Genomic DNA, 25,916 nt, shown 5'->3' with positions numbered 1-25,916 from the left:
AAGATACATAAGTTATACCGTTAGATAGCCCTGTTTCCTAGCTATCTAATGGTAGTCTTTATGTATCTCAATTCTAACTATTAGTACTGGTTTTTGGAATATAAATAAGAGAGGTTTTTCCTGAGTTTTCCTGTACTAGTAATTCAATTCAATGAACATATTCAACAAGCAAATTTGATCAATTTGATCCTTGTTACCCTTTGTTACTAGACCAGTGATAAGACTAGCTACCCTATAGCTTCAAAGTCTTATAGTTTAAGGGTCCAATTTCCAATCCTCAACAAACTACCCTACTGCCTATACCTAAATTAAAAATAAAAAGGGGTAAAAAAATAAAGGAATTACTATTTTTATATATAAAAACCCTAAGGGTTTAAGGGAAATAAATTTTATATAATAGTATACTTTTTTTAAAAAACTAAAACTAAAATAGCCTTGGGCTATTTCTATAGTAGAAATACTATATATAGGTTTTTCTTTTACTTAAGAGGTTTTTCCTATATAAAGGAAGATATTAGGGGATTAAAAATAGCTATTTAAAATAAATATTTAAGGTAATAATAATATTATTATTATTATTAAATAATTTTTATATAATTATAAATAATTTTAATATATTTATTATTTACTTAAGTAAAAAAAAATTAAAATAATAATTTTTATAATTTAATAATTTTATTTAAAATTGTTAAAAAAAAATTTTTTTTAAATAATTAATTTTAGTAAAAAGTTTTAAATTATTATTTTTTAATAAATAAGAATTTTTTTTAAATTAAGTAATATTTACTATACGTTTTTAAAAAATATACTATAGTATATAATTATTAAATAGTATTTATAAATAAAGTATTTACTTTATGATATTTTTAATTAAATTACTAAATTATTATATAATAATAAATTAAATAAGTAATTACTTACCTAAGGGTTATTAAATAATAATTTTCTTTTAACTTAAATAATATTTAAGTAATATTAATATAAAATAAAATAAATAATTACTATTAATTATTATAGTAATTAATAAAAAAAATAAAAAAATAAAAAAGCTTAATTTTTTTTAATTAAGTATAATTATAAATATATTATTAAGTAATAAATAAACTATTAAATAATTTATTAATTAATAAAAGTAAAGGCCAAGGCTTAATTATTAATTAATAAAATAATTTTTCTTAATTTAAAAAAAGTTTTTTTTAAAAATAAAATAGAATAATTTATATTTTAATTTCTTCAATTAAATTTAGTTAAGATATTATTTTACTTTAGTTTAATAATTTTAATTTTATTAAAATATTTAATTATAAATATAATTTTCTTTATAATATATTTAAATTAATTAACTTAAGGTAATTCTTTTATTTATAAAGGATTTTACTACTTACAGTAAGGTTATCAGCAAATAAATAAATAAATAAACTAATAGGTACTTGGGATAAGTAATATTATTTATTAAGCCTAAAGCGGGCTACAGATTCCACTCTCCGATGTCGGCGGGGTTGCGCTACCAGACGAAGCCGTCCCCAACTACGTTCTGCCATGCATCTTGTCGAATATTTTCTTCAAGTCCCTTTTCAATTCCCTTTCCAACTTACTTTCCTACAATATCCCTCATCACTCAATTTTTGAACCTCTTTGCTTATTAGTTACGTTGATACGAGCAAGTCCGTCTTTGACAAAACACAAGCCTCTTTCGTCATAACTCTAAGCTTCTGACTTTCTCTGTCGGGCCTCCCACCTCCCACCTCGTCTTCGACCCATTCTGGTGCTTCGCCACTTAAGACCGACTCTTCTTTAGACGAACTCCGTCAGACAAGTTTTTATAATCATGGCGGAACACAACATTGTTGTTTTTGCGGGCGACCACTGCGGCCCCGAGGTAACTAACTACCCCCGAGCTTTCCCACCCTTGACTCTAGACAGAGAGCGGCTGACTTTGGTTATTTGACAGGTTATTGCTGAGGCAATCAAGGTACGAGTCTGGTATCTGCGACCTGTAGTTGATCACGTCTGACACAGGATTCAGGTTATCAAGACGGTGGAGGAGCTAAGCCCGACTGCTGGCAAATTCAATCTGCAGGACCACCTGCTCGGAGGGGTAGGTCGTGCCCGACGACGGATTACACGGGCTCAAAGATATCAAGTCTCTGGCTAACCTCGGCGTTTCACCCCAGTGCTCCATCGACCAGACCGGTACCCCCCTTACAGACGAGGCTCTCGCCGCCGCCAAAGCCGCCGACGCCGTGCTCCTCGGCGCCATTGGCGGCCCCAAATGGGGCACCGGTGCCGTACGCCCGGAGCAGGGCCTCCTGAAGCTACGCAGTGAGATGTGCGCCTATGGAAACCTCCGTCCCTGCTTCTTCGCCTCCGACGCCCTCGTCGAGGCCTCCCCCTTAAAGGCATCCGTCTGCCGCGGCGTTGACATGATGTTAGTCCGGGAGTTAACCTCAGGCCTGTATTTCGGAGAGCGAAAAGAGTACGATGGGGTTAATGCGTTCGACACTACTGTTTACACGAAACCAGAAATCGAGCGTATCGCGCGGCTGGGCGGCTACCTGGCCAGGACTCGGGGAGACTCGCGGGTCATCTCGCTGGACAAGGCGAACGTGCTGGCGACAAGCAGACTCTGGCGTCAAGTGGTTGATGAGGTCTACAAAAATGAGTTCCCCGATCTTAAGGTCGAGCATCAGCTTATTGACAGTGCGGCCATGATCATGGTCAAGAACCCGACGCAGTTGAATGGCGTTATAATTGCGCCCAACTTGGCAGGTGAGCGAGGCCCCCCATCTACCTCGAAAGCGGTTTAGCTAACAAGTTTTCAGGGGATATTCTCAGCGACGAGGCGAGCGCCATAGCTGGAAGCATAGGGCTTCTCCCGAGCGCGAGTCTCTGCGGGATTCCGGGCTCTGCAGTGCGTTCCATCTGTGAACCGATTCATGGTAAGACATCTATCCTCGACTCGAACCCTTACGTAATCATAAGTCACTGACGTCGATGACAGGCAGCGCGCCGGATATATCAGGGAAAGGGATTGTTGTGCGTTAAGACCCCGTTTCGGGCGATTCCTATCAATTCGCTATAAGTGCAGAACTGACATCATTTCTAGAATCCCATTGGCACCATCCTTTCCGTAGCCATGATGTTCCGTTACTCTCTGAATCTCGCCCACGAGGCCAAAATCGTTGAGGACGCGGTCCGCGCTGCCATTGACGCCGGGCTGAGAACCAAGGACATGGGCGGCAGCACGGGCACCGCAGAAGCAGGAGATGCCATCGTTGCTGAGCTGGTCAAGATTCTTAAGGCGTGAGATGTCTCACGCGAACAGGAGAGTGGACAGAGGGGTTGAAAGGGGGAAATGGGAGGTGAAGGTGTGGAAGGTTTGAAGAAAATAGTGGTTGTCGAGCGAAGGAAGTCGGGAAAAGAAGTTTTGGAGGAAAATAGTTGTTGACAGAAGCGGTTGAGAAGAGATTGGTTGACGCTGAAAAGTGTTGACGAAGAAAGGGGTTGGCAGAAAAGGGGCACCCAAAAATCAGCTGCGAGGTTGAACCCATGTGAGAAATGACAAAGAGGGTTGAAAAAAAAAACTTGAAACTAAAAATGATGTAGAAACATGGAAATGGGGGGAGATGTACAAATCAACAAGATGGTTTGGGTTGGATTGGATAAACCATTTCCATGGATATGTTCTTCAGCATATAGCACTAAGAAAAGGGACGTTAAAAAAAAACCCCCCCCCAAGCCATTATCGTAGTTTGCGTCATTTGGGTCAATGATATCAAGGCTGACCATGGCTGGTGGTAGTCCTGGTGTATACCACGTCGGCGTGTTTTGAAGTGCTTATTCTATCCTTCTATCGGGATGTGGCAGAGCCCACTATCGTGTGATGACCCGTCTCAATCCAAGTCCTTGCTAATACTACTCTGTACCCTAGAAAAAGACCTATCCAGGGCTGCTAAGGCTGGACCGGCATGGACTGAACTGCTAAGATAATAATGCGCATATCTGGCCAATAATGTCCTGCATGGGTAAGCGGCAATGGAGTTGGTTGATAATACAGCATGGATGCAAGCAATGGAAGGAAACTACCAGACATTGATGGCAATCAGAGTTGAAGATAGTACAACATATGATGAGAGAAAGGCAAAGGCGATTTACCGGCGACGGGATCGTACTCGTCTCTACACTCAGGATGAAGGTAGGCAGTTTGCAGGCTCCTCGGTCTCAACCTTCAACGTCACAAAGATAAACATGACGTGCATATGCAGATAATATAATGATGCCGTTGGCTGGTTGCCCATCCCACACAACATCATGCATCCATCTGCACCCCAGGGCCGAATCTCATCGCAGCTAATCTAATCAATCTAATCCAATGTCCGACCGATTCATCAAATATCCCCGACAGCCTGGAAGTTTCCCCCGAACTCCTGCGTTGACAACTCCGATCCTAGGACATTTTCGAGGCTTGTGGAGACTAAGACACATACAGATATTTTACGGCGCGGATAGAAACCCCGATTTGCCCGATCGCAAATAGATACCCCAAAGCCTCGCCATTAAGATACCGCGAGAGACCATCTTCGGGTCCCATTTTGGCTGCGCTGGTCGCGCACAAAGTTGCCTCTTTTAAAAGAAAAGGAGCAGCGAGAAGTCGCCCTCCGATCTGCGGATTGCTATATGCATTGAATTGTACCTTCTATGGCTAGTTTTACAGATTATTAACCATCTACCGTATTTCAACCAGCTCTCCAAGGAGGAGTGGCCGATGAAGAAGTCCAGGATTGATAAGCATAGCCAAGGAGTCCGATGATCAATATCAGAGAGACGGAAGTTCCCAGACTGCTAGGCACTATCTAGTATACCTTGCTGCTAGACCGCATCTCCGCTTTGTGGAAAACGACTATATATACTCCTTAGCCAGAATGAACCACTTAGTTGAGAACCCATAATCTCAACAGTTCATCTCAACCGTTCTCTCTCGCCCTTTTGTCTATTCCTCCACATACATCTGCTACACCACTACCAACCAACATGGCCATCATCCACCTCGTTCTAGTGGCCTTCAAGCCAGACGCCTCTCCCGAGGCCATTGCAGACGTGCGTTTACACCCTCCAGTCTCATTAACAATCATAATCCCTCTTTCTCAAGAAACCAAACAAAATACTAACACAAATTCCCCAAATTTCCACAGGCCAACGCAGGCCTCCTCGCCCTCAAGGACAACTGTCTGCACGCAACCACAAAAACCCCCTACATCAAGTCCGTCACAGGCGGAATTAACAATTCTCCCGAAGGCCGCAACGTAAGTCTCCCAAAATCTCCGTAGGCAGAATTAGGAAACCCCGTGTTTGCCCAAGGTGAGAAGAAGAGATAGATCACAGCTGATTCGGCGAACAGAATGGCTTGACTCATGGCTTTAGCTTCGAGTTCAACTCCCTCGAGGACAGGGCATACTATCTCAAAGAAGATCCAGCTCACCAGGGCCTCGTTGCCAAGCTTGTTCCCATCATCGAGAAGCTCACTGTCTTTGACTACGAGACTGGTGTGTTCTAGTGATTGGTGGACACAGAGATGAATAGTGATACAATAGCTGTATAGACTAGACATTTGAAAAAGTATAGAAGCAATAGGAAACAAGCCAAAACAAATGCCGTCATGCGCATCTCGTATCATAGTACAACACAATGAGGCAGAGTGCAACAAGGCGCAAAGAAACAAATGTCAGCACAACCATGAATGGCTTCAATTGATGAGTAGAATATTGAATTAAGAAAAAGAAAAACTTCAAGTATACATCATTTCATTACCCTCGTGTTCATAACCCATGCCTCGCTCTAAAGACGTGAAAAGCAGATTTCTAACGGCACATGTTACAAAGTCGGCCTCCATCAAATTGCAATGCCAACAAACGCCTGCTCTTTTTTCCCTTGGTATTTTATTTGTCCTTTTCCTTGAAACGCAAACCCATTATTTTCTCTTCATCTCTTCATCCGAAACATTAGTTGTCGAGCCAATCGAGGAACTGGGGGGTGAAGTAGCTGATGACAATGGTGGCACCAGCTCGAAGAATGCTCTCTGTAGATTCAAAAGCCATGGCCTTGAGATCAAACACTCCGGCCTTGGCAGCAGCGTGAATCATGGAGAACTCGCCACTGACTTGGTAAGCAGCGATGGGCAGGTCCTTGCCAAGGTCCTTGGCGTCACTAATAATGTCCAGGTACTGGCCAGCAGGCTTAACCATGATGATGTCGGCACCCTCGTTCATGTCGCGGATAATGGCTCGGCGAGCAAGGCCACGACCTCCAGGGGGCAGCTGGTAGCACCTGCGGTCGCCAAATGACGGGGCAGAGCCGGCTGCGTCCCGGAAAGGTCCGTACAAGCAACCAGAGAACTTGGCAGAGTATGACATGAGGAGCGTCTTGTGGGCAATGCCCTCCTCGATCAGCTTCAGCTTGATAGCACGAATACGGCCATCGTTCATGTCTGAGGGAGCGACACAGTGTGCTCCAGCCTTTGCGTAAGCGATGGCAACATCAGAGATGCGGTCGACAGACATCTGGTTGTTCAGGCTGCTGTCGTCTCGCAGGATACCACAGTGGCCGTGAGAGGTATACTCGCAGAGGCAGACATCGGCGCAGATGAAGAGTTGAGGGAAGCGGCGGCGGATGAGCTGAATAGCCTGGATGACTGGGCCCTCGGGATCATCAGCGGCACTGCCAAGGGCATCCTTGGTGCCAGGCTTCATGGGGACACCAAAAAGCATGACGGATCGCAGTCCCTTGTGGACGAGAGGCTCGAGGAAGCCAGTCAGTCTGCTGATGCTGACTTGGAACTGGCCAGGAAGAGAGGCCACTTCGACCATGTCATCCTCGCCGTCGGTAACAAAGATGGGGTAGATGAGCATAGACTGGAGGCAGAGAGTCAGTAAAAGACAGATATCACACCAAATTGTTGGGAATCCCGTCTTACCTTGGTCAGCTGGCGCTCAGACTGCCAGGATCGAGCCAGAGGGTGAAAGTAGCCGCCGTGAAGCTGGCTGCCGATGTCGCCAGCGATGCTCACGCTGGTGGCTGCGGTGCTGGCATAACCAGACATGGTGCGAGAAACGTGCGATGCTCGGTCATCGAATGTTGAGACTGAAGGCGCAGGACCAGGCCGGCGAGCACTGTTGGCATCGCGAAGGCTAAGTTCCTGGACGAGACTGGAGAAGGACATGTTGCGCTGGTCAATTGAGCAACTTGGCTCTGTGCGAGTCGTGGTGATGGTTTGGTGGGACCGGGAAATTGTGGATGGTGACACTGATGGGAGGGTCGCCTTCCGATGGTCAGCACAAAAATCTAGGACTCGAAAAGGCCGCAGGAAACGAGATGCCCGGCACCAAACAAGAGGCAGAGGCTACTGAAGAAGGAAAAATAAACAGTGAAGTTGAAGTGTGGAAGAAGAAGAAGAAAAAGAAGAAAAAGGCGAAACGATGTCGGCCCCAGAAGTTTCGAGGGACGTACCTGCAGTCAGATTTTTTACCTGTGCGCAGCAGCGGTTCCGCGGAGGCAGGAACTTTGATGGTGCAGGTGCAGCAACTTGCCTCGGAAAGGCGCTCCAGTACGCTCCCGATACGCAAGCCGACAGCCAATCAGCGAAGGGGATTTTCCAATATGCGCTACGGTTTAGCGGCTTTTTAGTGGGCAGAGAGAGGAATGTAGCACTCAACGGCTCCTGCAAGTGTTTGGCGGTGCCGAGCTGCTTACAGGTGCTTGCTTGCCGAGGGGGGGTAAGATGAGATCTCGGAGGAACTGATTGATCCATGTTGTCGTATTACGAGTATACGGTCATGATTATTGTTGATTCACTTCCTACAGGTATAATTATTGCACTCACAAAAATTGAAATAGATCAGCTAGAATAGTATTACATACTGTATAACCGGGCACAAAGCCACACTAGCTAGACCACCTCCTTTTGCTCATAGCGTGCGGCACCATTCGGGAATCCTCGTACGAGTCCGTGGAGCCGGATCACGCCCGGCATTTGTTCGGGGTGCTCCGATAACACCTCAATTCTGCTCTTCTCTGCGCCGTGCAGGGTGCGGCACAATTCTTGCCACCACTTCCGTGCTCTCCCCAGCTATTGATGTCATATTCCGAGCCTTGTCTAATTTTATCGCTGCTTGTTTTATTTGTATCAGTATTCCAGACCGCATTTCGATTTCTCTTTATACCTCCAAGAGCCTTCCTCATCGTGAATAGTCCGCCAATTGAGCAAGGTGGTCTCTCGCGTGAGCACTATTCACCACGAAGCCCGGGAATGTCATCATCTGTTACACACCTTCGGCTTTCATCTCCGCAATGAGAAAAATGCCATCTTTCAAGATTCTCAGCATAGTAGGGGATGTAGTAGTACATTGTAATGTCTATCTGCGCCATACATGAAGTTATAGATGCTTCCAGCCTGATCAAGTGCCATGACACCTTGCTCAGATTCGCCTTTTTTTGTGTCATACTCCCAACAATCCGTAACCCTCTTACAATCCTCGCAAAATTGAGTTGTCTCGCTTGTCCATTGGAACGTATCTCTCCTTGAGAATCTCTGCTGTTGTCCGTGTGTCTTTTGAAGGCTTCTCGTATCGTTGATTCAAAGCCTGCTGCACAGGACTCAGCGTGGCCTTGTCACCCGTCATCTCTTCCACCTGGGCCTCTGCTAGGCCGACAGCAGTCTTGGCCTTGCCCACAATCTCCTTTGCCTTCTCTCGACCCTTGTCCAGAGTTGGGCTAACAATTCCCTTGGCCTCCGTAGCCGTCTCCTCGATGGCCCTCTTGGTTCTCAGCCTTGCGTCCAGAGCCCGGTTCTCGGCAGTCATCTCAATGCTCTCAGCTGATTCTTTAACCTGGTTGAACGCCCCTCTTGTAGCAGCCGCAATCTCGCCGCCAGCCTTCTGCGTCCTCTTCACAGGCTCCAGAGAGCGCCTCGCCTTTTCCACATCCTCCACAGACTGGCCTGTGGCCTTGGCCCACAGGTACGCGACTCTGCCCTCCATGCCCTCGCGTACCTCGTCCCAGTCCGTGTGCTGCACCCAGCGCACAGCGTTCTCGACCTCAGAGTTCCATCGCTGCTTGGCGACCTCGACGGCGGCTTCTCGCTGGGCAGCGGCGACTTCGGATCGGGTCGGGGGCAGTGGTTGGGGAATTGGATCGATGAGGTGCTGAATCATGAGCGTTTGCGTGCGCAGTGATTTGCTTTGGGCCTCGCGGGTGCGCTGGTGGGCGAGGACAGAGAGGTAGGCGAGGGACAGGGTGAGCGTCACGCCACCGGTCTATGTAGAGAGAGACATGTAAGCATTGTACCGTAGAATCGGCCGCAAAGTGAGAATCGGGAATGAAAGGCACTGAGTCGACTCACGAAGCCGGTTGCGAAGCCCATGGTGTCACTGGAGAGACGATGCGAATGCGAACGGGGGCGGCTGATGAAAAGAGAGATATTAATTCCTGGGGCGAATCTCGACAGGTGCGGCTGTGTGTTATGCCCTATGCGCGGCTTCTCATGGTGCAATTGAGCTGCGCAGCTCCCACAAGATGCAAAATTGCGTGTTTCTCAGGCCAAATCACAGGGGAAACTTTGCCTGCGCCGGGCGTAGAAAAAAAGAGTGACGATGTTGGAGCTTTGGTGGTTGGTTTTGACGTAGCTCGGCCGATACCAGCGTTCGACGTTCCCAGATTGGGCCCGAGATTCGCCGCCAAAAATTTGGACGTGCAAAAAATTACAGCCAACCAGACGACAGACAGCCCACCACAAAGTCCCGGCGCAGTGAGACGTTTCGACCTCAACAGCCAAAAAATCAGAGGAAAAGCGACCAAATCCCCTCGCAATTCGCATTTGCATTCGCATTCCTATATCCTGCAACCCTCAATCGCACGTCAAGTTTCTGCTGGGCGCAAATGGCTGGTGGCCTCGTCAAATACCGGCATCTGAGCCGCAAGTCCTCGGCCAGACAGGCTCTGCTGCGAGGCCTCGTTACCCAGCTCGTGCAATATGAACACATCCAGACCACATACGCAAAGGCAAAGGAGACGCAGCGACTCGCCGAAAAGTTAATAACGCTCGCCAAAAGAAACAATGAGCCGTGCAGGAGGTCGGCGCAGGGTATTCTTTATGTCAGTTGAACCTCTCTTTGTTGCAGCTTGGCTTCCTCTTCCCCTCCTTCGACTCAGCTACTTACTGCATGATATCAGACACCAAACCTGCTTATGCCCAAGCTCTTTGGCGAGCTACGGAACCGCTACCTGACCCGCGAGGGAGGCTATACTCGAGTCGTCCGCACCGAGCCCAAGAACACATACGACCAGGGCGAGAGCGCAATCCTGGAGTTTGTCGATGGAAAGAAGGATTCTCGCTTCATGATGACGGCCAAGACTCTTGCGCGAGACCGGCTATTAGGACGATCCTCGACCCCTGTGACGCTCCAGAACGTGAAGAAGGTGACCAAGTTCCGCGACGAGAAGGAGCTGGAGGAAATGGTTCAGCGCTTCATGATTCTCAGCACCGAGGGAGAGGGTGCGCTTGAAGCTCAGAGTGCGGAATCAGCCAAGTTGGCGGAGAAGGAGGGTGCTGCTGCGGAAATCCTGGCGGGAGATATTGTTCCTGAAAGCGCAAAATCTGGCGAGCAAGTCAAGAGGTGAATGATTCTATGATGTATGAAAGATGGATAAGGGCTATGACGGGAAGAAGGGAAAAGAAAAGAAGAAGAAGAAAAATCTAGAGCTGCGACACACCCTTTCTGAGGGATGGACGCACCATGTACAACACAACACATTTATGTACATTTATATCTACAATAGTGGAATGATAAGCCAACTGCCTCGAGATATTGAGGCTTCAAATCACAATCAGTTGCAGGCAATCCCCAATGTGACAAAGCCAACATGCCAAGTATAATATTATGCTAATCATTTCCAACTCTATCTTTTGCGCCGAGGACATATCTACACGAAATCAAAGGTATCACCACGATCTTGAATCATCTTTCCTACTCTCTTCGAGCCCGCAATCCTCTCCAGCTTCATCACATCGTATTTGGAGAAGATGGCCCGCACCGTTCCTTGACCAGGCTCAATCTTCATGTCTTTCTCACTCTTGGCCAGGTATCCACCAGCAATCTCCTTATAGAAGATGGGATTGTCCGGCAGCCCGTAAAAGATGACTCTCTGAACACCGCTGAACTGATACCGACGGAAGTGGTGAGCTCTCTCTGTGTAGAGCAAAATCCGATGTCGACCAGTCAGGAAATGAGATCGAGCTCGAGATGCTTCTCGAACCTCAGTGTATTCAGATATCACTCCAAAAGTGAGAGCACTCACTTCGTCGGCAGTGGCGAAATAGTTTCTCACGCGTACAAAGTCAAGATAGGATGGGACGAAAATGAGCGTTCCACTCGAGTCTTTGGATCGCTTCACCAAAGATGGGATAATGGCAGACTTAAAGTAGTCAAACCTAGCTTCGGGATCCCTCTCCACGGCGCTCGACTGGAAGCGTGAAAATGTCTGCTTGACCTTGACACCCAGCTGTCCAATAACACCGGGGTATTCTGGCTGCAGGCGGACTCTTCCGGCCCAGTTATGGCAGTACAGCCTCTGGAGTTCTGCCAATTCAGGAGTGTTAAAGGCAGACAAGATGACAGTCTGTCGGAAATACTTTGCCCAATCCTCCAAGTACCAATTTCTGACACGGCTAAAGTCGCAGTCGTGAGCATCCTTGGGTTGAAGGTTCAAGTGCTCAAAGATGTACTCGACGTGCTCCCAATTCTGCATCAGAAGAGCGTCTGCTTGATCCATGACGACCATCTCAATGGAGCTGAGAAAGTCAAAATCAGGCTTCTTCTTCTCTTCCTCAGATCCCATTGCCATGCGGAGACCAAGAGGACTAGCAAAGAGAATATCGGAGCTATAGAATTGCGCAAAGTACTTTATAGTCTTGCGCGTAAATTTAACACCGATGCGGAACATGTCATCGTCGTTGCCGCCAAACAGATCCTTGAAGTCGGCAGGCCGATCAGCACCGAAAGCTTCGTCGCTTTCAGCGTATGATTCATTGAACCGCTTAAAATTCTCCTGTTGGTCTGGCTCAACCAAATCTTGAATTACCTTCATCATCTTGGCACACGAGTTGCGTGTTGGTAGAAGGAACAGGACCTTGGGTCTGGTGAAGCCTTGGTCTCGGAGTTCAAGCTCCGAATCAGCACCAGCCTTTGAAAGCTTGTAGTTGTTATTAATCACTCTGTCTCGAGTCCTGAAATAAAATTAGCATCCCATCATCCGAACTTTTAGTTTATTTGGTCCATCTTACTTGAATACGTGGTTGAGCGCATGGAGACAGACCGCCTGGCGTATTTTGTTGGAGTTCTCCACGGATCGATCGCAAAACAAGATGTCCTTGTAGTCGAACAATAAGGGTGCAAATGCTTTTTGCGCTGCATCTAGGTTGCCCATCTTCTCCTTTGCCGTGTCCCGCAATTTCTGCTTCAGCTTCAACCCACCGAGCCCTGATATTGGCTGGGGAACGGAGGCATTGTTATCGGTGCCAGGAGATGTAAGAACTGCTCTCCAAGGCTGTACAATAGCTCGAGTCGTTGTCCACTCTCCATTCTTCGCCGCGACAACAGATTGCGAGCTGATTTGTTGATCTGGATTGGCGAAATGTGAATCGAACGGGTCCGTAGCGTCAATCTCGTCTTCTGAATCGTTCTCTGGGTCCTCTTCAATGTTGGAAGCTGGATCTCCTCCTTCTTCTTCCTCTTCATCGGCCTCATCAATGTCTTCCCGCTTAGACTCGGGCTCTTCCTCGTCGTCTGACTGGTTCACGGCGGGACTTGGGCTCCGGCTCGAGGGCTCATCATGTGCAATCTTTCTCCTCTTGGCGCTTGGCGCACTTGAATCGTGGAATTTCTGCATCAGTGCCATATACGGGCGTGCTGGAGCTTCTTGGTCGTCGTCGTCGTCTGATACATCTTGGAGCATTTCGTCTTCCACATCTGAGGCATCGGATCCAGATCCATTCGCGCTGTATGGGAAATGATTTGTTAGCTACAAATGAATACAGGCCAATAGTCAAAACAACAGGTCCAAGATTCTTACTCTTCATCTTCGCCATTTTCAGCCAGACGAGCACCATCAAATCTCCTGTCTGGGCCCCATTGGCTGAACTGGCCACCACGACCTCGACCTCTGCCTCCTCCGCCCCGACCTCTGCTGCTCCCTCTGCTGCCGCCTCTGCCTCTTCCACCGCCTCTGAAACTGCCTCTCCCACCGCCTCTCGAGCCGCCGCCTCTGAAATTTCCACCTCTTCTAGGACCAGCCATTACGTTTTATTGTAAAGGAACAAGATTGGCTGCAAATCAAAGTAACTCCTCGCAATGGAAGGCAGATTCAAGGACAGGACAAGGTCGAAAAAAAAGTTTCGAATGAAGCTGTCAGCCTTGCATGGATATGTGGATCAGACTCACCAGCCACACAATGGTGGGGTAGATTTGGCCTTGCGCCACGCAGCCTTGTCGCAAAGGTGAGCTGCAGCAATTTTAGTGCGCACAACCCCAGCGCCGCCCGCCAAATCTGCAAATCACAAAATCGGCGAAATTTGGAGACTATCGCGAGGAAAAAAGAAAGCGAGCCAGTTTTCTAGAGAGAGCCGGCGCCACTCGTTTTTTTCTTTCTCCCCCCTTCCCACCCCCACTCTTCGAACCTTGTCATACGCATCGCAGGCAGAAGGAAGAAAAAAATCGTTCGACACTCTTTTACGTTTGTCGAGACATTTTTTTTGGCCCAGTATGGCTGCCGCAACGGAACGGTTTTTGCACCTCGCTCGCCCGCTGGCGCACACGAACATCGGGCTCCAGACGAACATTGCCCCGCTTAGTGTCCAGATCCAGCCTCAGGTATATAATGCACCATCACGAGAGAACCCCTCCAGTTTGCCTCGATATGGGACCGGGAGAGGCATAAAGAGGGCATAAAGAGGAGGGGAGGAGAAGGAAGAAACAAGTTCATTGGCTGATGTGTTACTGTGGCTAGGCTGTCCTCTCCATTCTCGATCACGCCGTTCGACGAGATGTCCGTGAAAACTCCCAGTCCACCCGGGTCATTGGCGCCCTGGTAGGCACTCGCTCCGAAGATGGAACCGAGGTCGAGGTTCGCTCGTGCTTCGCCATCCCCCATACCGAGGAGGAGGACCAAGTCGAGGTCGACGTCGAATACCAGAAGAACATGCTCGCCCTGGTCCTCAAGGCCTCCCCCCGCGAGTCCCTGCTCGGCTGGTACACCACCTCCCACGAGCTCAACAGCTTCAGCGCTCTGATCCAGAACTTCTTCGCCGCCCCTGACACCGGCACCTTCCCTCACCCCGCCATCCACCTCACCATCTCCACAGAGCCCGGCAAGGACATCGAGACAAGATGCTACATCAGCGCCCCCGTGGCTGTCAACGCCGAGCGAGCTGCCGAGAGCTGCCTTTTCATCCAGGTCCCCCACAAGATGCTGTACGGAGATGCCGAGAAGAGCGCCCTCGAGGCTGTTGCAAGCGCCCGGGACCTCGAGTCACGGAGTGCTCCCCTGGTATCAGATATTGAGAGCCTGGGTCGATCTATCGAGCAAACTATTGGCCTCCTGGACCGCGTCAGCGAGTGGGTTAACGGCGTACTAGACGAGGATGAGGAGCCCAACAATGCCTTGGCTCAGTACCTCATGAGCGCCCTGTCTCTGGCCCCCAAGGTCGACGCTTCTCAAATCGAGCACGACTTCAACAACCACATCCAGGACGTTCTCATGGTCAGCTACCTGGCCAACACCATCCGAACCCAGATCGACCTGTCCCAGCGACTGGCCACGGCCAACCTGGTCAGCAACGAGAAGGAGGAGGGCAAGGGTGACGGTGAGAAGGGTGGCCAGCGCGGAAACAAGCGTGGCGGACGTGGAGGTGGTCGAAGCGGCGGTCAACAAAGAGAGCCCAGAGAGCCTCGCGAGCCCACCGAGTAAAGGACACGGCGAAAGTGATATTAGCAGCTATATATAACTGTTTCCTTGGGCTTAATTTGTTTTTTTCTTTTCCATCCCCGGCAGCTAAGCCCTAGAAGGAAAGACCCTACGAAGGAGAGGGAAAAAAGGAATATGGAAGTGGAAAAAAGGAGTCCGCCTGAGGCGTCTTTGGATGGACGGATGGGAGAGGAACTGGGCATGTATCGTGGCATTGTCCCAGCAATACACAGACGCACGAACACAGTATCATCACGGCGTTGTGGTATGCCAAACTTGATTTTGGCACTTGAGATATTAGATATGAATATTGATTCGTCACGCAGTCTCTTTCTGACCTAGTGCTGCAAGCATGGAAAACTGAACTGCTCTCGATGTAGAATGATGAGTTGTGATGTTGGAGAGAGACAAAATTTGAGCTTGCTGGCCAATCGCAACCACTAAGACTTGAATAAACGTATGCGTAGTGTATGGTCCATTAAGTGATCCGTACCTGATAATTGCCCACTCTCTGGGTATTTTTATAATATCGTCATATATCTGGCCATATAATCTACAAAATACAACAAGTTGGTTCGCTTCATCCAAAACGCATATCTCACTGTGGTTGACCTCTCATGTGCTGATTGGAGTTTTCAATGCACAAAAAAACATGCGACTCGTACGACGAGCCAAAAGTGGGTGACAAAAAGGTCCTCCAAGTAGCCCCTGTTGATTGAACTATGTATAGATACTTTATGTCAAGCAATAATCTCTGTAGTATCGCTATTCATGGTATGCCCCAACTCCATGCGCCAGTAGGAAAGCAAACAATTATACTAGATGCAATGTACATTTTCCATAGCCCTCCTCAAGGCATCTCACGCAAATGATACCCTCTTTTTGCCCGCCTTGGACGCTTTTGAGCCCGTAAGTGATATGCTCTTCAGGTTATCGTCTCCATCGCCCTTTTCGCTCTTTCTCTTGCGCTTCTTCCTCAGGGACTCCTTGGTGTCCTCAAACTTTGCCTTCTTCTCTGCCGCCTTCTTATCGGCTTCCACTTTCCTGGCCTCGCGAATCTCCTCCATCTGGCGGGCCTTCATTATCTTCGACTCGATGTGGCCTTCTTTTTCGGCTTGCACTAGGGACAGGATTGTCGTCATGCTCTCCTAATCACACAATTAGCACTCAATGGGTTCCCTTCAAGACATAATTCCGTCATGCCGAAGCTTACCTTGTCGTCCACAAAGACCTTGCCCTTCTTCTTGCCCTTGGGCTTTTCGACGCCAATGGGAGTAATCATATTCAAAGTCGGAATGCCCAGCTCTTCGGCGGTGTACGTCTTCTTCTTCGGCCGCTTCATCAACAACGCACGGTTCTTCTCCTTGACCTGCTGCGACACAACGGGGCCCTTTGGCTTGGACTTGGACTTGGGCTTGGAGATGCCATCGGTGGAAGACCGCTTTGCGCCGCCCTTTCCAGGCGCGCCCGCGCTGCTCTTTGAGCCCGCGTGCTTGTTCTTGACCGTCCGCGTCTTGCTGGGAGCCATTGCGAAAGCTCTTGTTATGCGAGATGTAGCAAGTTGGAATTTGGTGGTTTAGTGCACTGTAGGCAAATCTCCAAGCTTTGCTGTCGCGCCGCAGAAATTTTTGGGCTTATCGGTTCTTATCGGTCGCATCGAGGGGCGATAACAGGATTGCCGTGGATAAACAAGTGACTTTGTACTTTGTGGGGTGGGGGATCTCGGTGGTATTGGAGGAAGGCCTGCGGCTTCTAGAATCCAAAACGTTGCGGATTGGACAGCAAGGATGCGTCTTGATTCTCGGTGCTGCGTTTAGAAATGTGGTGTGACACGAGCTATGATTTGAAGGTCCTTGATTTGCTAATTGGCGGATGATATTTAAGACCTGCTATCTATCTGTCCGACTCTGATGATGACCTCACCAGTCTTAATCCAGAGTGCCTAGGTAGTAATGTGAGTGGCCTATCTTGGGCGCCGGAAGCAGCATTCATGTTGTTATCTTCACGCATATGCGCCGACAATGATATCATATCAATACAACACAGTGGTTTTATCTTTCTATATGTCTTTTTTCCACTTATTGCTTGCCAAATGATAATCCTAATGTGCGGTCCTGTTGCCATGCAACGAAAGTCGCGTGCTCCAAGAGGACACGGCAGATTATTTGACACATCACATCAACAAGACATGGTCAGCTCTCGCGCTCGGAAACCAAAGTGTAATATGATCTGATCGATAACAAGGAGGTCATAAAGCTATCAATAATACCACTGCAGTACCTGTCAGTAGCTATTTTGACCGGTATGGAGGCTGAGACATTGATTATGCACTTGTATGCAGCCCCAGAGATCTACAGCATCAACGTTCTCGTCCAAGGTTAGAGCTATTTATGACTCAAAATGTAGTTCCATGCACAAAGAAAAAAAGGATTTCAAATCGGATCACGCAAGGACCCAAAAGTCCAATAGCTCGGTGAGGCCCTATTAAGCCCAATGGGCAGCCATCAGGCTAATATGCGGCCATGTGGTAGATGATGGAGAAAAGGAAAAGGAAAAAGAAAAAAAAATGAAGCAGTGTGACGTGGGCCAAGTCTGTCTAAGCTCGGTACAACACCACTTGTAATAGATCCTTTGTTCTAATTTTTCTGTATTGATTCCTGTTCCCCTTGGGAGCAAGCAAGCTGAATATGTTATGGAAGCCATTCACCAACTCCTGGCCATTTATAAACATTTATCTCCCGTCTCATACCCAATTCCCCCACGGAATGGATCATCAAGAAGCTCCCCATACATCTGCGGGAAACACGTGTAAAACTAGGCTTGCTTTACATTATTGGACAGATCAATTCCCAAGCACCGTTTCATGCGTCAGTAGGTAGCAGCTTGAGACTAATGCCGCACACCACTATGCACTCGCGGGTGCTCAGCTGCTACACTACACGCACTGACAGAAATTTCTACAGGCGTCTGACGCGCTGTCGGTTCCGGCTTCAAGGGCCTGAAAGTGGATTCATGTAGGTGGGCTTCCAGAATGGCTGCTCCCTCCAAAGGCCCCCCAAAAGGGCCCAGGGCTTCTCTCCAAGCCGCTAACCGTAACCCGTAATCGTTTGGTACGGCCGGCAATGTACCGTAAATTTCACCAACCGTCGATGTCACGCAGAATTCTTCTACCTTCAAGAACCCCAAAGATCCACAACCTCACTACATAATTCTCCCCAAACCCGAACAGCTTTTTCGTCGACACATCGCGCAATCACCGCCATCCCTCCGCCTGCATCGCTCTTCCAAGTATCCAACAATCCTCCTCGTCTCGCGACCGCCTCCTCGAAGCCCCTCCATCGCCGTTCCGATCACCAGCTTTTCCAAGCAAACCCCCCTCCTTCTCTCGCTCCCTCCCGCATCGCATAGTTTACAAGTTTGTCACCGACTTTCGAGACCCGCGCATCCAGAAACACAGCATCGCCTCCTGCCACGCCTCATCCAGCGACTCCCTGCGACCTCCGTCTGACCCTCGAAAAACCTTTCCCGAGCGAGGCGTCCCTCCCCTCCCCGCAGCACCGGCATCAAGACCAGACGAATACCCCTAACAAGGCTTAATGGAGAATCTATGGACTCGTCGAACCAAGTATGATCTCCCCACACGTCACCTCCACGGCGAACCCCCTGTGACTGACCTTCCGGCGTCTAGCTCGTCAAAGCTTTCCCTCACTACGCCTTCCAATGGGGCCAACGGCTTGGGGGGAGGTGATCCCGCCTCCCGCAGTGCCACGGTAAAGTCGTCGCATGGCAAATCGAATCCTTTCAACAGCACTCCGGGGAGTGCGCTGGTGTCTCCGACGGGGGGAGCGTCCAGCGCCTTTGGTCTGGGCTCGGGGGCTTTTGCTTCGTTTGGCTCGTTTGGCTCTGCCAAAACGCCAAAGTCTGGCGGGAACCCTTTTGAAACCGCGATGGGCTCAGCCGTCGCCAAGCAAAACGCCTCCAAGGACGCGGTGAAGCCCGTGGCCAGACCACCCAACATGGCGCCCATTTCCGAGTCCAAGGCCGCAGAGCCGCTGCCCGGGGTCACACAGATACACATGCTGAAAGATGCATGGTCTTTCTGGTACAGGCCCCCGATCTCGAAGGCGCACGGTTTCATCGAGTATGAAAATACACTTCACGGTATCGCCACGGTGCGGTCGGCGGAGGAGTTCTGGCAGATCTACTCCCACCTCAAACGGCCGTCAAGCCTGCCCGTCGTGTCCGACTACCACCTCTTTAAAAAGGACATTCGGCCAATATGGGAAGATGAGGTCAACCGGAAGGGAGGCAAGTGGGTTGTTCGACTTAAGAAGGGTGTGGCAGATCGGTACTGGGAGGATCTGCTGCTGTCCCTCATCGGCGACCAATTCGGCGATGCCGGAGAGGACGTCTGTGGTGCCGTGTTGAGCATGCGCAATGGCGAGGATATCTTGAGCATTTGGACCCGAACTGACGGCGGTCGCGTGCTCAAGATCCGGTATGTGTGATCTTTCTTTTATTTTTTTTCTCCCCCCTGCATCTCAACTTTTTACGATCCAGTCAACTAACCCCTTGTTTGCCGCTTTAGCGAGACTATGAAGCAGGTTCTCAACTTCCCGGCCAACACCCGTCTCGAGTTCAAGTCGCATGATTCTAGTATCCAGCAGCGAACTGCCATTGACGAACAACGTCGCGAGAAGGCCAGTCAACACCACAATGACAAACGCCACACAACCAACGCAGCCAAGCAGACCTACGAATAAAGAAGAAAGAAAAGCTTGACATCATCAAAGGCTCGCACAGCCTTTAAAACCTCTCTTGTGATCTTATTTTATGCCGCCAAACTGTGCCATGTTTTCGTCCTTACTTGTCGGCTATGATGGAATTTTCCCCAAGTTTATGTGTACACTACCGGGCAGAGCGCTTGGGTATGTTGCAGACCCGTTGTTTTGTTGCTTTTCGTTGTTTTCGCTTCCTGGTTTTCTGTACGTCCTCTGATGTTTTTTTCTTCTTGTCTTTTTTTTTTTACTCTATATCTTGGGTGCGGCAGTTTTTCGTGTGATTTCTTTCCGCGGATGGAAAACTACTGGGATGTACACTGGGAGACAAACTGATTTTTGCTCTACCTGGAAAATGGTGGGCGGAAGGGCGGGTTTTTTTTATTATGTGGATAATGTACTATAGCTTGATGGTTTGAGCACGGCAAGCCTGGCGGCGGCCTGTGTCTTACGAAACAGAAAAAAAAGGACAAGAAGGAATGAAATAAAAAAGATGCTCTTGCGCAGGCTGAAGAGCCTGCGAGTGTCCGTTCTATTTCGACATATGGTTGAGTCCCCCCTTTTTGTTGTGATAATTTCTGCCTTGATCCGACGCCAACGTTATATAGTGGTATTATATGGTGGTATTACATGCACAGCTCCATCATCTACGCTGTTCCTTTTCCTTTTCCCGGTCCTGCTGTCTTGGTGGGCGTTCTTCTTCGCTCCCAGATTTGAAGATATGTCTCTCCAAGATACAGCAGCTCGCTCTGTACTTTGTCGACGAACAAGTCCTGGCACACAACCCACTCGCCCGTGGCTTTGTCCTTGACCTGGACCTTCCAGGTCTTCTTCTCCTCGCCGCTATCCGCAACGTCGTCCCTCTTGCGGACCGCCTCATGGACGACGTTGGCAACGAGATCGTACCATATCGGCTCACCCACGGGCCATTCGTTTGGATTGGGCTCCACGTACGGCGAAACGTCGAGGTTCCTCGCGTCGAAGGTGACGATTGTGGGGTTTCGCTCGGAGACGAATTTGTTCTGTGAGAAGCGCTTGACGTGAAGCAAGAGATACGGCGGGAGCGGGTGCAGCAGACGGTAGCGTTTTCGCTGCGCGTGATGCTCTTGCGCCCGCTTGCCATCGTATTTACTCAGGATGGTGCTCAGGGGAACTTGCGGGATGATGTTCTTTTCCAGCTCGTCCTGGAACAGCGGCGCAGAAGGTAAGTCGAGCGTCAGGAAGAGGAAGCGCACAATGTCGACTTTGACTTCGGCGGCCTCTTCAAAGCGCAGACGATCGCCTGCGTCGGCTCGGGCGGTGATGGCCTGGGATTCGACCTTGAGTTTGCCTTGGAATGTGCGCTGTATCATGGAGCTGCCCGGCTTCGTCTTGCTGCCACCGAGGCCGAGATGGAGATTGTTGAGGAACCACGAGAGGAACTCGACGGGATCTGATTGGTTCGTCAGAGTGAAGCGTTTGTTAGAGAGGAGGGCGATTTCCTGGAGGAGCTCATGCGGTGAGACGTGGGATTTGAAGGCGCGCGGGTTCCAGATCTTGCGGAACAGGATGCTGCATCTCTTGACGAGCTCGGATTTCTTGGAAAAGTCCTCCAGCAAGAAGTAGTTTCGCAGCGGAGAGACGTGTGACAGTGCCTGCACTACCACGTTGAGGTAGTCGTTCTCCTTGATGTTGTTCATGCCGACAAACCCTGGCGTGTACTCCTTGCCGTCGAGCGTCCAGCTGACGTGGTTGACGCGACGGTCCAGATGGATGACTTCATTCTTGGTGTATCTAGGGTCGGAGACGTATTTGATGTCGTCGAGCGACTTGCTCTTGACCTCGTAGCCCTCAGGCAGGACGTAGACTTTTTGCGTCTCGAGATTGATGTACACGTGATGGTCTTCGTCGAGGGAGTGGAAGTAGGCGTGCGACTTTACGCCGCGGCCTTGAAAGTATTTGCCGCAGACGAGGCATGCGTAGACGTTGATGTTGGAGAGGGAGACGGAGCACAGCTTCTCAAAGTCAAAGTCGAGCACGTTGCGGTCAATGGTGTCGAGATAGAGGTCGTCGTATCCGTCCGCCGGCCCCGATTGCCGAACAGGAGCCGACATGGGCGCTTCATCGTCCTCTTCACTGAAACTTTCGCTGTCTTCATCGTCTGGACGGCCGTTTCTTGCGTCGCCGTCTTGCTCGGGGCTTTGCGCATCGTCGTGGCTGTTTGCGAGGGGCGAGTCGAAGTCGCCCATTCGAGATCGCTTGGACGCGGGCGATGCGACGTCTTGAAGCTCGTCGAGAGCTTCGGAAGCTTGTCGTTTAGACATGGCTTGTGATGGAATGGCAAGGGAGAGAAGATGTGTGTTTGGAAAAGAGCAATGCTATGATATGAATTGGATAATGGAAGAGCTTGTGGTTGACTGCCACAAGGCTGAAATGGAAAATGTCAGTGGGTCTGGTAGCCTAAAAGTCAGCGGCATGGGCAGCTGTCATCGTACATGTAGATCGGACGACATCCCATCTCACAATATTCAGTTGAAGCCGAGGCAATTTCCCCATTATCAACAGCTTGGGGACAATGATTGAACTGATAAAATGTAATTTTGTTCATCTAGGTAATCAATCGCATTAAAATTGCCATTAATTTTCCTGAGAAACAGGTAAATTCAACATCTTTCACCTGTCTTTCTCAATTCATGATGTCCTCCTAACCTAGACTCCAGATTTTACTTCTCGGGCCTCACGATTCGTTCAGGTAGAAACATTGTTTACTTAGGTAGTTCCAGCAGTGATAAGTATTACGATAATTGATATTATGACCATGCAATCAGTGTATTACTACCCTTTTATTTATCTAATCCTTTCGCTATAATATGATGACTTTGGAAATGGCCACTTACGTCGACTCGTCCCCCAGCCAGTAAAATACCAACTACCTTATATACTGCCATAAATGTTTATCCTTGTAATTGAAACTCTAACCACTCATGACAGTGTCGCCCTGGAGTGTCGGGGCGAGGCTGTCCATTTCCTGCAGGGTATACTCTACCAGATAGCTTTCGTCCACCAATTCCTCCATGCGCTTGTAGTGTCTCTCAGTGTACACCCTCAGACCATGCAGCACATCCTTCAAGCTCTTCTCTCCCCTTGAGCCTTTGACAGGCAGGTTTGAGAACTTTGAAGCCGGGTAGCTCTTGATCAGCGTCCACAGTATGCGCTGTGCCACTGGGGCTGTGCGAGCGTTTGTGTTCCAGTCTCGCAGCCTCAGCAACAACAAGTATATCTGGTCGTCGGAGAGTGTCGCGAGAACTTCATCAACTGCCTTGATACCACATAAACTGCCCTGTTCGGGCTTGCTAGTTGTGACAACAGAGGTAAAGAGGCCGAGCAGCCGTCCAGGATGATTCAATTGGAGGGCCAAAGTAATGGCTTCTCTGTAAGATCCAGCATGCATGTGGTTCTCAAGCTCCTGTTCTTGCTCGATGAGCTTCAGTGCTGCCTGAGATGCTGCTGCTTGAGTCTCGGACGTTGTATCTTTCCAGAACGTAACGGTAGAATCACCGCTTCCAGAGACGACCGCATTGGTCTTTGGATGCACAGCCAAGGCCCACACTCGATCTTCGTGGTTGTCCAAAGTACATTCAGTTTCTCCAGAGTTTGCATTCCAAATCTTAACGAGCCCATCACCACCGGCACTCGCAAATTGGACCAGTCCTTTGGCCTGTTCCGAACGCGAGGTCATGCTGAGCCAAGCTACCTTGAGAATGGAGTTTGAATGCCCCTCAAATGTACGAATGCACGTGTAGTCTGAGAGATTCCAGAGCTTGATGCTCTTATCACCACTGCCAGTCAGGACAACACCCTTGCCTGTGACAGGGCCATCTTCTCCCTGTAGAGCGGGCATTTGAGCAGGCGAAAACTGCACAGTCCACACTCCTCGCTTATGGCCACGAAGGATACCTTGGACCTCTCCCTCCTCTACTGACCACACCTTGACAGTCTTGTCTTGTGAAGCAGATGCAAAAAGCTGACCGGCATGATGTACATTGATTGCGTTGATGTCTTTGTCGTGGGCTTTTCTTGTAAAGACAGAGCGGGCGTTGGTTTTTTGACCTTGTTGCTGGGGTGTTCGGGAAATCTCCCACTTCTTGATCGTCTGATCTTGTGATCCCGTCAAAAGGAAAGGAGGTGGATGGTTGAGAGGGTCGGTTCGTGCCGCTGAGCCTTCGACAGGAACAGTTTTGGGCAAGGCCACAGCACCAAGAGATTCCGCATGTCCTGAAAAAGTAGCCCAGCACACGTGAGTGTTACTAGCGGGATCGATTCTCCAGAGCTTTGCAGTATTATCTTTAGCTCCAGTGGCGACCCAGTGCCCAGACCAGTCAACATCCAATGCAATTACAATATCCTCATGTCCTCGTAAGAGGGCCACATCTTGGCCAAAGAATGGGGTCTCCGATTTTGTCCACGCCGTCTCCTGAGCACCATTTTCTGATTCAGCTACGGATACCAAACGAATGTCCTCTGAGTTCGTGGCCAGAGCAAGCAGCGAGTGGTCGGGTAAGAGATAGGCCATGTCGATGATCTCGTCATGCGTGCCGGATATTCGGCGGAAAGGCTCAGGTGTGGTAAAATTTGTTGTTGTAGCCTTTGACGATAGCTCGTACAAAGCCAAAGTGTGGTCAACCTGCACTAGGAGAATAAAGGGAAGTTCTGGTCGGTAAATGCCGGCAATGATTCCCTCCTCTTCGCTCTTGGCAGATTGTTTCGGTGTCAGCTCTGAGCCCTTGTCGGTATCCCAAATGCGAAGACAGCCATTGGCTCCGGCGGAGAATGTGAGGTTTCCATCGTCGATGAATCCCGCTGTTTCGACAAGCTCGAGACATGGGACGACTTTTCGAATTTTCCACGACTTCGTATCCCACCAGATGAGAGTCTTGTCCCTGCTGGCCGTGACAAGAGCATGCTGTGCTGGAGAGTAGTCAATCGCCTGTACGTCAGATACGTGGGAGTCCAAGTTGGCGATGCAGCTCCTCTTGTTCAGGTCCCAAACCCGCACTTTTCCATCCTGGCTACCCGAAGCCAATCGAAAATTTGTAGTGGTAGTGGCTTCTACCTCGTCCTCGTCCTCGTCATCTTCCGTCCTAGACCGGCTCTTCGAGCCTTTGGGGGTTTGATTGGGCGTTGCTCGTGCTGCAACCTCAAAGAAACGCAGTGCGGACACCAATACTGATGGTCCTCGGAAAGTATGTGTGACATAGCCACCAGCAATGTCCCAGACCTTGATCACACCATCGGTTCCACCTGTCGCCAGGAGAGTGCCCGTGCGATCAACCGCCAGAACAATGACTGGGGTCGCATGTGGCTTCAGTGTACGGACCAGTGATGCTTCGATCGAATCACCCTCTGAGGACCATTTGAGCACGAAAATTCTCATGGACAGCGATCGGGAACAAACGATGAGGTGGGAACCGGAAGGCGTTACTACACAATGTCAGTCTCTGCATTTTACCAATGTCATACGGGGTCCACGAACGTGTCAATGTCGAAATTGAATCTCCATCCTTTGTTCAATTAGCTTTTCATCCAAGGTCGTCTCTGCCCATAGCATCACTTACGCCTTCAATCTGTGCCAAATGCTTTCCATTGGTGGGGTTTGTTAGAATAGCATCCTCGCCCAGAGTGGTGGCTAGAATCTGCGCCTTGTTGTCAATTGCAACAGATCCTCCGGTATAGATTGGCCGAATGACGCGCTCGACGTCAAACGTCGTCTTCAAGGGCTGTTTCGTCGCCATGGTGGTGAACTCGGCTCGTCGTGAAGAGGAATCTGGAAGCGCAATGCGCCTGTCTGGGAATTATTTTTTGATGCTCCGATAAGATAAGAGCCGGGCTAATGCACAAAGGCGGCGCCGCTTGGAAATGATTGGTCTTGCCTTTGTGCCATGGTTTAACCGCCGCTGACGTTCCGCTTCAATTACAGGCAACTTGCTCCCGTGCTAATCATTGCCAATCCTATTGAATGTATATAGTGAGAGAATCTTGGGGGGCAAAATACATCCTTCAATCATCATACAGTATAGCTCCATCTATACCGATATCCGCGTCCGTGGACCATGTTTCAATGAAGTGAGATGCTGAGGAGCTTGTCCG

General features: G+C 49.3%; 12 protein-coding genes across 12 annotated transcripts; 5 read left to right on the top strand and 7 right to left on the bottom strand.

Annotated features, from left to right (window-relative positions):
* Positions 1 to 1,550: 1,550 nt before the first annotated feature.
* On the top strand, positions 1,551 to 3,582 carry M431DRAFT_510097 (hypothetical protein). Its single transcript, XM_024919408.1, has 7 exons — positions 1,551 to 1,879; positions 1,952 to 1,972; positions 2,027 to 2,098; positions 2,175 to 2,769; positions 2,823 to 2,939; positions 3,002 to 3,036; positions 3,107 to 3,582. The coding sequence occupies exons 1-7, from the start codon at positions 1,829 to 1,831 to the stop codon at positions 3,305 to 3,307; spliced, it is 1,092 nt and encodes a 363-aa protein (XP_024772495.1). The 5' UTR covers positions 1,551 to 1,828; the 3' UTR covers positions 3,308 to 3,582.
* Positions 3,583 to 4,729: 1,147 nt separating this feature from the next.
* On the top strand, positions 4,730 to 5,554 carry M431DRAFT_120077 (hypothetical protein; the record flags this gene model as incomplete). The annotated part of the gene is made up of 3 exons (XM_024912087.1): positions 4,730 to 5,101; positions 5,203 to 5,303; positions 5,399 to 5,554. Exons 1-3 carry the CDS (start codon positions 5,032 to 5,034, stop codon positions 5,552 to 5,554), a joined length of 327 nt encoding a protein of 108 aa, XP_024772494.1. The 5' UTR covers positions 4,730 to 5,031.
* Positions 5,555 to 5,650: 96 nt separating this feature from the next.
* On the bottom strand, positions 5,651 to 7,548 carry M431DRAFT_120075 (hypothetical protein). The gene is made up of 2 exons (XM_024912086.1): positions 6,971 to 7,548; positions 5,651 to 6,908 (listed from the first exon to the last, which is right to left on the bottom strand). Exons 1-2 carry the CDS (start codon positions 7,214 to 7,216, stop codon positions 6,000 to 6,002), a joined length of 1,155 nt encoding a protein of 384 aa, XP_024772493.1. The 5' UTR covers positions 7,217 to 7,548; the 3' UTR covers positions 5,651 to 5,999.
* A 550-nt stretch (positions 7,549 to 8,098) lies between these two features.
* M431DRAFT_510095 (hypothetical protein) lies at positions 8,099 to 9,682 on the bottom strand. The gene is made up of 2 exons (XM_024919407.1): positions 9,395 to 9,682; positions 8,099 to 9,308 (listed from the first exon to the last, which is right to left on the bottom strand). Exons 1-2 carry the CDS (start codon positions 9,413 to 9,415, stop codon positions 8,520 to 8,522), a joined length of 810 nt encoding a protein of 269 aa, XP_024772492.1. The 5' UTR covers positions 9,416 to 9,682; the 3' UTR covers positions 8,099 to 8,519.
* A 248-nt stretch (positions 9,683 to 9,930) lies between these two features.
* M431DRAFT_56506 (hypothetical protein) lies at positions 9,931 to 10,527 on the top strand (the record flags this gene model as incomplete). Its single annotated transcript, XM_024921490.1, has 2 exons — positions 9,931 to 10,146; positions 10,225 to 10,527. Coding segments are annotated over 2 exons (519 nt in total), but the record flags the coding sequence as incomplete, so codon positions are not given.
* A 447-nt stretch (positions 10,528 to 10,974) lies between these two features.
* M431DRAFT_90475 (hypothetical protein) lies at positions 10,975 to 13,005 on the bottom strand (the record flags this gene model as incomplete). Its single annotated transcript, XM_024924149.1, has 2 exons — positions 10,975 to 12,277; positions 12,335 to 13,005. The coding sequence occupies 2 exons, from the start codon at positions 13,003 to 13,005 to the stop codon at positions 10,975 to 10,977; spliced, it is 1,974 nt and encodes a 657-aa protein (XP_024772490.1).
* Positions 13,006 to 13,071: 66 nt separating this feature from the next.
* M431DRAFT_472796 (hypothetical protein) lies at positions 13,072 to 13,440 on the bottom strand. Its single transcript, XM_024915444.1, has one exon. The coding sequence runs from the start codon at positions 13,344 to 13,346 to the stop codon at positions 13,119 to 13,121; it is 228 nt and encodes a 75-aa protein (XP_024772489.1). The 5' UTR covers positions 13,347 to 13,440; the 3' UTR covers positions 13,072 to 13,118.
* A 432-nt stretch (positions 13,441 to 13,872) lies between these two features.
* On the top strand, positions 13,873 to 15,038 carry M431DRAFT_510093 (hypothetical protein). The gene has a single exon (XM_024919406.1). It carries the CDS (start codon positions 14,248 to 14,250, stop codon positions 15,013 to 15,015), a length of 768 nt encoding a protein of 255 aa, XP_024772488.1. The 5' UTR covers positions 13,873 to 14,247; the 3' UTR covers positions 15,016 to 15,038.
* An 834-nt stretch (positions 15,039 to 15,872) lies between these two features.
* Positions 15,873 to 16,540, bottom strand: M431DRAFT_90289 (hypothetical protein; the record flags this gene model as incomplete). Its single annotated transcript, XM_024924133.1, has 2 exons — positions 15,873 to 16,160; positions 16,226 to 16,540. The coding sequence occupies 2 exons, from the start codon at positions 16,538 to 16,540 to the stop codon at positions 15,873 to 15,875; spliced, it is 603 nt and encodes a 200-aa protein (XP_024772487.1).
* Positions 16,541 to 18,608: 2,068 nt separating this feature from the next.
* On the top strand, positions 18,609 to 19,775 carry M431DRAFT_90179 (hypothetical protein; the record flags this gene model as incomplete). The annotated part of the gene is made up of 3 exons (XM_024924120.1): positions 18,609 to 18,637; positions 18,701 to 19,510; positions 19,601 to 19,775. The coding sequence occupies 3 exons, from the start codon at positions 18,609 to 18,611 to the stop codon at positions 19,773 to 19,775; spliced, it is 1,014 nt and encodes a 337-aa protein (XP_024772486.1).
* A 662-nt stretch (positions 19,776 to 20,437) lies between these two features.
* Positions 20,438 to 22,093, bottom strand: M431DRAFT_89786 (hypothetical protein; the record flags this gene model as incomplete). Its single annotated transcript, XM_024924059.1, has 1 exon — positions 20,438 to 22,093. The coding sequence occupies one exon, from the start codon at positions 22,091 to 22,093 to the stop codon at positions 20,438 to 20,440; it is 1,656 nt and encodes a 551-aa protein (XP_024772485.1).
* A 650-nt stretch (positions 22,094 to 22,743) lies between these two features.
* Positions 22,744 to 25,561, bottom strand: M431DRAFT_89988 (hypothetical protein; the record flags this gene model as incomplete). The annotated part of the gene is made up of 3 exons (XM_024924094.1): positions 22,744 to 25,250; positions 25,303 to 25,330; positions 25,385 to 25,561. 3 exons carry the CDS (start codon positions 25,559 to 25,561, stop codon positions 22,744 to 22,746), a joined length of 2,712 nt encoding a protein of 903 aa, XP_024772484.1.
* Between the last annotated feature and the right edge of the window lie 355 nt (positions 25,562 to 25,916).

This window comes from Trichoderma harzianum (genome assembly GCF_003025095.1).
Source record: "Trichoderma harzianum CBS 226.95 unplaced genomic scaffold M431scaffold_9, whole genome shotgun sequence".
Classification (NCBI taxonomy): Eukaryota; Fungi; Ascomycota; class Sordariomycetes; order Hypocreales; family Hypocreaceae; genus Trichoderma; species Trichoderma harzianum.
The sequence above is the reverse complement of the archived record's forward strand: the minus strand, read 5'-3'. Positions and strand labels throughout refer to the sequence as shown.